General features: G+C 30.9%; 1 protein-coding gene across 4 annotated transcripts in view; it reads right to left on the bottom strand.

Moving 5' to 3' along the window:
- The window catches only part of LOC108972630 (platelet binding protein GspB-like), a 101345-nt gene that overhangs the window by 10203 nt on the left and 82172 nt on the right, over positions 1 to 8970 (bottom strand). For all 4 annotated transcript variants that reach the window (XM_018939292.1, XM_018939296.1, XM_018939294.1 and 1 more), the window contains one exon: positions 54 to 1112. In XM_018939292.1, coding sequence (XP_018794837.1) covers positions 54 to 944 — 891 coding nt within the window. In that variant the 5' untranslated portion in view covers positions 945 to 1112. The remainder of the gene's footprint in view (positions 1 to 53; positions 1113 to 8970) is intronic.

An 8970-nucleotide genomic window follows, 5' to 3' on the forward strand; every position in this document is an offset into this window, starting at 1 on the left:
AATATTTTATATATGTATATATATATGTAACTGTTAATATAATACACACTTACATTTTCATTTATCGCCGCTGTCGTCGTCCCCGTCGTCGCATTATCCGTCGCATTCTTGCTCGCGCGTCCGCCGAACGACAAGCGCTTGTACAAACTATTCACCGGCGTTGTCGCCTGACCGCTGCCGCTACCGCTGCCGTTCGCATCGCTGTTAAATTCGCCCGAACTCGCGCCACTCGACGGCGTCAACAGCAAGTCTTGCTCACACTCTGACAACTTCTGATAGTTTTGCAGCGTGGCGGGCGACTGTTCGTCTGGTGTGTTCGCGAGCAAGTTCTTCGAGTACTTGATCGTCATATCCGCTTCCGGCGTTGTTGTTGTTGTTGTCGTTCCAGTTGTTGCTATAGTGCTATTTGCAGTTTGCTTGCGCTGTGCTGTCACATTCACCGGCTCGTAGAACTCACCATCACAGTTGCTGCGATAGCTGCCCTGCAGGCAATTGAAAGTGGTCAGCAGGCTCTCGGCGCTCAAAATGTCGCCACCTTCACCACCACCACCGACGCAACCAGGTGTCGCTGCGGTGCCGTTGTGACTGCTGCTGAAAAAGGTGCTGTTCGAGCCACTTGCGGTAGTTTGAAAGTTTTTGTAGTTCTTTATGCTGTCGTAGCCGCTGAGCAATTCGTTTTTAATGAACTTTTCAATGAAATTCGTTGGCGATTTAATGCCCTGTTGCATGGAACTGAGTGAGGCGAAGAATTTGCTGCCGCTCTCCGTGTGACTCGATGTGGAACGACGTTGCTTGTGACTGCTGTTATTTGTGCTGTCGTTGTTGATGTTACTTTTGTGTGTTCTATTGCTTATGTTGTTGTCGCTGTTGGCGCGATTGTTGTTGCCGTACTCATGCACTTGTTGTAATCCATAGATTTGTGAGGAGCCCAATAGGCCAAACATGCCGCTGGCCACCGGGTTGAGAGCGGATTTTTTTTAATGTGAATACACTTTTTGTTTTCTCTCTATGTTTTAGCGGTTAATATGGTGATTCGTATGTGACCGAGTGGAATTTGGTGAGTTTAGGAACATTTACATGTTGAGTAGTACTAACTAGTGTTGTTAGAATGCCTGCAAAGAGAAAGTTAATAAAATGATACGGTATTAGTAAAATGTGCGTATTAGAGTTGCCATATATTTTTTATTTTTTCAAAAATTAACGTTTTAAGTAGTTGAGTTATGATGCACGATTGTGTTTATTTTCAAATAAATTTTTATATAGAGTTGCCACATGTATTTTTTTTAGAAAAGGAGTTTAGTTTTCTTTTAACTTTCAAATTAAATTCAGAATTTTCATAAAATATGTGTTTACAATTTTTTTTTATTTGAAGAAAATTTGGGTGCCAATATTTAAATAGAGTTGCCATACACATACATACATACCGACGTTTATTTTTTTTAACTTTAAAATCAATATCAGAATTTTCGTTAAATACACATTTGCAACTTTTTGTGTTTATTTTAGATTACTTTTTGTGTACAATTTTAAATAGAGTTGCCCTAAGTATATTTAAGACTAACAATTAAATTTAATTTTAGCTTTAAAATTAAATATAAAATTTTCTTAAAATATATTTATGCGTTTTTTTTATTTCAAGACAATTTGGGTGCAAAAAGTTAAATATGGTTACCATATCCATTTTTGCTTTCAAAAATGATTTCTTTTTTTTACTGTAAAATTAAGTGTATAACTCTTTTTTTTTGTAAAGAGAGCTGCCACCTCATTTGAATTCAATTTAATTTCTGCTTATGCCACATACATACGTATATGTACATATATACATACGTACATATATATTTATTATTTATTACATTTTTTGAACTTTAAAATTAAAGTTATACCTTTATAATGTATATTGATTCAACATCTTTGTAAATAGAGTTGCCATCTCACTCTCACTTAATTTAATTTCTTTTTAGGTCTTTAATAATAAAGTTTAGTTGAAATTGTTAACTACAATAAAAAGTTTTTCTAAATTCGAACAAGACATTTGTGGAGCAGGGTTGCCAAATATTTGTAGTCTTAAAAGTTTATATACATATGTAGTTATTTTTAAAAAGTAGTGAAATTGAAATTAGAATTTTTTTGGAAAAAATTAGTGTATTAGTGCACTTCTAATAGGGTTTTGGTTTGATGCAGTCATTTTTAACAGGATTGCCAAATTTTATAATAAAATAATAAAATATTTCTGAAATATATGTACATATGTATATAAATAATAAAAGTTGGCAACTCAGTTAACTACTTTTTCATAGTCTAGATGCTAAAATAAATGTTTGGTTTGATGCAGTCATTTTTAACAGGGTTGCCAAATTTTATAATAAAATAATAAAATATTTCTGAAATATATGTATGTATATAAATAGTAAAAGATGGCAACTCAGTTAACTATTTTTTCATAGTCTAGATGCTAAAATAAATGTTGGTAACCCTGTTGAATTTTTTAATATATAGGTAATAAATATAACCTTTTATATATCAAGAAACGGTATCTATGTTATGTTATAAAAAATTTTAACAGGGGTGCCAGATTTTATTTTCAAATATATACAAAACATTTCTGATTCATAAATAAATAAGAAAGTTGGCAACCCTGATAAAATATTGTTCATAAAATATAGTGGATTGTAATATAAATTTAAATATTTTATGTATGTATGGTTTAGAAATGGTAAACATATGTATAAGCTATATTATGAAAATTTTTTCAACAGGGTTGCCAATTTTATTTTTACATTACATTAGGCAACAAAAAAAAATATTGTAATATTTGAGTTTATAGTGTAAAATCATAAAATTTTAATGTTAGGGTTGCCAACTCATCTTCTCACAAATAAAAAATCATGCTCATTTGCTTTGTTAAACTATGAAATTGAACACAACAGTTCATGTAACTATAAATTATGCTGCCAAACAAACAAGGTATTTATAAAACCACAACAATAACAAGTTTGCCTGGCATTCAAGTATACATTTCCTATGCGTTGATAGCAATTATCACCACATGCAACGCGCTTATGCAAAATTTACCACAAATATGCAATTGCCGTGCTTCAAATGTGCAAGTATCGACTGGATTTGGTAATTGATATGCTGCGCTGAAGTTTATGGATTTTGTTTTGCAATTATATGTATATATTTAAATATATATTATATGTTAGATATAAAGAGTACAGATATGCATCCAGTTATGCAACAATTATGCAATTTATGTGTATGAGTGCCAACAAAGATATGCAATCGCATAACGTACAATTTACTATTGTGTATTTGAAGCAATTGTGGCAAGCGTCAAACTGTCACAAATGCACAGACGCACATAGTAGATGTCATGTCGTGAAACATTCAACAGTTATATACGCGTAAGTATGTAACTATGCAGATAATCACGTGTACGTGTCGCTTCGGTTGTCATATTATTCAATGTATGTATGTGTATATGTGTGTATTGCCTCTATTACACTTTAATAACATATCAAACAGTTCAAGAAATTCAAATAAAATAACGAATCAATAGAAACTGCAAGCGTGAAATATATCGACGAATGCGACTCGTGCACGTACCACTTCGCACAGCACGCGTGCAAGCATATTAGTTCGTATACAGTTCGTATGTAAATATGTCTACAAATGTATGTTACATTTAAATCGATCTGTTATTAACATAAATATAAAGTAAAAGTGCTGAGCTTGACGGCTTATTGAATATATTTCCTATTCATGCTCCACTTGCTGCTGGAAAAAGTGGCACAAGCAATTCGTATATTGAAATGGACACATATTTTTTCTTGTTGTAATACTGTTATTGTGTGTATTAATACTTTATGTATATTAAGTTATGCTAATAATGGGGAAAGAAATGCGTAGGCAACTGAAGTTGATTCTTGTTTGTGAAATGACAAAAATAAAAATATTAATGAAAGTAGTCAAACAACGGAAGCTTCTCTGCTCGATATTTTAATTATTAGCTAGTTTTTAAGCACTACGTAGCAGCATATTAAACTGTTAAATTAATAACAGTAACTATAATAAATTTCATGCATACAAAACATTCCTTACAGTAACTTTGAGCGTTAAATTTGTATGGTAGCTATATGCTATAGTGGTCCGATCTGAACAGTTTTTCGGAGACTGCACCGTTGTCTTAAGTAACAATCCATACCAAATTTCTTGAAGATATCTCGTTAAATGAAAAAGTTTTTCATACAAGAGCTTACTTTTGAGCATTCGGTTTGTATCACAGCTATATACTATAGTGGTTTGATCTGAATATATTCTACAGAGATTATAGTACTATCTGAGATAATAATTTGTGTGAAATTTTGTTAAGATACTATTTCAAACAAAAAAGTTTGAAAAGTGTTGAACTTTATTTTAAGCGTATAGTTTGTATGGCAGTTATATGCTATAATGGTCCGATCTCAACAATTTTTCGGAGACTAACCCGTTGTCTTAAGTAACAATTAACACCAAATTTCTTTAATATATCTCATCAAATGAACAAGCTTTCCAAACATAAACTTCATTTAATCGTTCGGTTTGTATGGTAGCTATATGCTATAGTAATCTGATCTGTCTAACTTCTTCAGATAATATAGTACTACCTTGAAAATTAACTTGTGTGAAATCTTATTAAGATGCTGCTTCAAATAAAAAAGTTGTCCATACAAACACTTTATTTTAAGCGTTCAGTTTGTATGAAACCCACATGCTATAGTAGTCCGATCTGGAATTTTTTTTCGAAAACTGTACCATTTATTTGAGCACAAATCGGAGCAGAAATTTCGTGAACAAATATTCTCTTATATTATACAATTTTTTCCATACAGCAAGTAAACAATTTTTCTTATAAAAATTAAAAATACGGACCAGCAATTTTTCTAATCAACAGATAGAAAAAAAAATCAACCAATTTTAAGCATTAAACTTTCATTAGCTACACACCACCCAAAATCGTCTAAAGCAATTTTTTATTTCGGTATGCGTGCTGTTGTAGCTCTCCTGTGCTTCTAAGTTCCTAAGCCGCGCTTCATAATTGGCGTAGGAAATTTCGATTTCAGCTGCTGTTTGACCTACATACATACAAACACAATAAGTTCCCAATTAGGCGTTCTTAAGCGCAATCGGAAATTTGTCGCACACAAACAAACGTATATTCATATACATACATGTGTACATATAGTATGTACGCCCCGCATGCGCAATTACAGCATTTGATTTGCATGACTGCCTTGTATGTATAAATGTTTTTTGGTTAACTGTAGAATTATTATAATGAAATTAAGCACAGGAAGTGTTGATTTATTTGGGTTTCTTTTAATTTGTTGTTTATTATTTTTTTTTATAATTTTTTTCTATATTTCTTAAAGGCGATTTCGCTTTTATTTGGTTAAAAAATAGTCTGCGCTTGAAATTCTCGGTTTGCTTGTTGGTTTCCGTTGTGTTATTTATAGATATACTAATTTGAAAATCATTTAAATTGTTGCAGTGAAAGCTAGTTTTTTCGAAATTATGATAATTCTGCTTTAAGCTCTTGAAAAGCTTAGATTTTTTAATTAGTTTAATTTTATATTGGTATATTTGTAAAGGTAGCTAGTTTTATAAGTTTTAAAGCTAAAAAAATTACAAAATTGTGTAGCAACCTCATAAAGAAAGTTTTTGTTAGAAATGGAGGATATTAAGAAAAAATTCAAAATGCAATTCCCAAAGTATTTTTTTTTTTTAGTTTTTAACGTTTTTTGGGTAAATTGCCAGATATATGGCAACCCCTAAATTTCCAGCTTTTATGATACTAGATATAAGGTATAAGAAATTCTGATTTTTCGCTAGTAAATTTGCATTAAATTCCATCCAAAAAGTTTCAATTACAGTAGTCTGTAGCTATAAAATATAGTTTGTTAATAACGCCACATGTTTCTATATCAAAAATGCCACCGACAAAATTGTAATTCATATAGCATGGCAGATTAGCAGCTGTAGCGCTTAAAAAATATCGTTTGATAAACAAATATTGTTTGTAAGTGAAACTTGGTATTTCTCTATCAAAAAATTCTTTCCTAAAACCATAGATTACAAGAGATGTGGCAACTATAGCACCTAAAAAAATATCTATTGCTTAAAATATACAGTAGCTTGCATGTGAAATTACATATTTCTGTATCTACAAAATATGCCCAAAAATGTCAATGCATATAACACAGCAGTTATGGCAACTCTAGCACACACAAAATATCGTTTGCAAGTTAAGATATATGTATAATATAGAAATGTGTATCTATGTGTACAAAAGCTCTCCTGAAATATTTCAATGCATATATCACAATAAATATGGCAATTCTAGCGCATAAAAAATATTAATTTCGAAAAAATCTGCTTTAAAAATGTGAACATTTTTCTACATATGTCAGTACATATGTATATCACTATAGATATGGCAATTTGGGCACATAAAATATATCACTAGATATAAAACATACCGTTTGTAAGTGAAAACTATGCTAATTCTGTTTCTATATCTTAAAAAATAATCAATTTCAAATAAATGCTGTTTAAAAATGTAACTATTTTTTAATTTCTAAAAATCTACCCCCTAAAAAATAGTGCATATATTACTGTAGATGTGCCATCTCTGGCATATTAACAATTTTTTATATTAATCAAAATGCTGCCAAATAGCAATTAAATATTTCTGTCTATTATTTTTGATGTGATTTTTGGTATTATAAAAATTTTAATTAGGGTTGCCATATAATGTAAATTTTTCAAATGTACCTTTAGGTATGACACATTGAAAACACTGTATTACGTGGCTTGTGAGGACATCTTTCTCTTTAGTTAAAACTGTTAAAATTTCGTAGAGTCTAAAATGCGAGTTGGTAACTCTATTGCGCATACCAAATTTTTTAAATAAAAATAAGTAATTTTAGTGTATTTAAAATGGAAAAGTAACAAAAAAATTAGTTGATAGTGGAACTTGAGGTAATGACTGTGAAGAATTTGGCGCACAAAAGACTTAAGAAACGAACTTCGTCCTTCGGGAACCATTGCTATACATAATTATTGTTTGAGGTGTCCCATAGTAGATACCTACTGGAAGAAGTTATAATTTTTGTTGGCAATTTTTTTTATTAAAACCAATATTATTAAATATTTTTTTGTTTAAAACTAATATTATAATTACAAACAAAATGAAAAAAAAAAAAATATTTATAATGAAATTCGAAAAAAAAAGTTTCAGGCGAATACATAACTTTATCACAATAAAAAAATTCATATGGAGCAACCTGCGCTACTTTACGTGCAAACAACTAACATTTTGTTGCAACAGCTGTACGAAGCGCAACAAATTTCCATTGACATTGAAATATTTATTAAAAGTAAACAATCAACAAACCGATAAAAATTATTGGACGCTCAATAAAAGTCGGCTAAGAACTGGCAGTAACCTTCAAAGGCATAACAAACGACAATTAGTGTTGTAAGAAGTACAATATTGTGGTTAAATTCGATTTGAAGCAGCGCCTCCGCCACCTACAGCAAAAATTTACACAAATATTTGTTTTTCGGCTGCTCGAACACAGTTATTCTATTGATTGATTGTCGATACCTCAATTCGGTGCGATTGCTGTGTTGCAATTTTCTACACCCTACTGCGGTTGGAACATGCTTGTTGTTATAATTGTAATTGCTTCGCTATAAGGAGCACCGCTTCCCATCGGAAATATGTTTGCACGCTGGGGTGTAGGAATTTTAATGACTGTGCGGATAGCACGATTTCTCGGTGAACTTGTAATTGCTTGTAAGGGCGACCTTGAATGTATACATTTTTCATACTTTGTTGTGCCTCTGCGCTTGACTAATGAGTTAGCAATGCGGCTGATTTGATTTTTATGTATTGGCATGTTGTAACGGCAGGTTTTGAGGGAGGTGGGGAGTCAGTTAGCGTTGTAATTAAAGGTTTTCTAGCATTAATATTGAAACTCAATTGAAATTTGAATTTTTCTGAATTTTTTATTAAAAATTGTATTAAAATTAATAAAATTCATTACTCATATCAATATTATACCACTAAAGTCTCAAAAATTCCATACACTGCCATGAAAGTATATTAAAATATACATTACTGTTAACTGGCTTGTGGCATGTAGCGTTCCAACTTTCCGCCGCTACATAATTGCGTATGACTATCAAAAATCTTGCCAACTTGCCGCACACATGCAACTACAGCAAATATGTTTAATGTGAATGGCCAATTGATGAGGCCATTATTGCTATGTATATTGCTTTTGTTTTGTTGTAGTTGCTGCACTCAAGCCAGTGCGTGCAATTGTAGCTACTTTTAATTTGCTCTTCGGTTGCTGCGATTTTCATAAATAATAGCATGCTTGACTTTTTGAGATTTCTTTTAATTGCACTTTACAGTTCATAAATTGCACACACAAGTGCATAAAATGAGTATGTATGTGCTCAGAAATCTACATACATACATACATACATACATTTATTAGTGCGAATCTGAACATTTGCGTGTTTGAAAATGAAAACTTGAAATATTTAAACGCCAACAACAATGTGTTGTAGATTTTAATATGTTATAGGCAATAACAGAAGATGAAGAAAATTTTAATTTATTTTAGAAACTTTTAATTTTTTTTTAATTTTTAAATTAATAATTTAAATTTTTTTATTTCTTTAAATTCTTTTTAAATAAAAACAAATTAATTTAAACGCCAACAACAATATTTTTTGGAATTTTTTAATTTTGTTTAGTTATATTTCAGTGTGTTGTTGATTATTTAGTGTTAAAAAGTTATATTTTGGCCAAGAGATCGGTTTAAAGTATTCAAAAATATTCGTTTTTGTTTTAATATTTTGAGCATAAGACCATTTTTTAAATTTTTAGTTATTTTTACATAAATGTTTTTAATC

Source organism: Bactrocera latifrons, unplaced genomic scaffold (genome assembly GCF_001853355.1).
Source record: "Bactrocera latifrons isolate USDA-ARS-PBARC rearing strain unplaced genomic scaffold, ASM185335v1 scaffold_41, whole genome shotgun sequence".
NCBI lineage: Eukaryota > Metazoa > Arthropoda > Insecta > Diptera > Tephritidae > Bactrocera > Bactrocera latifrons.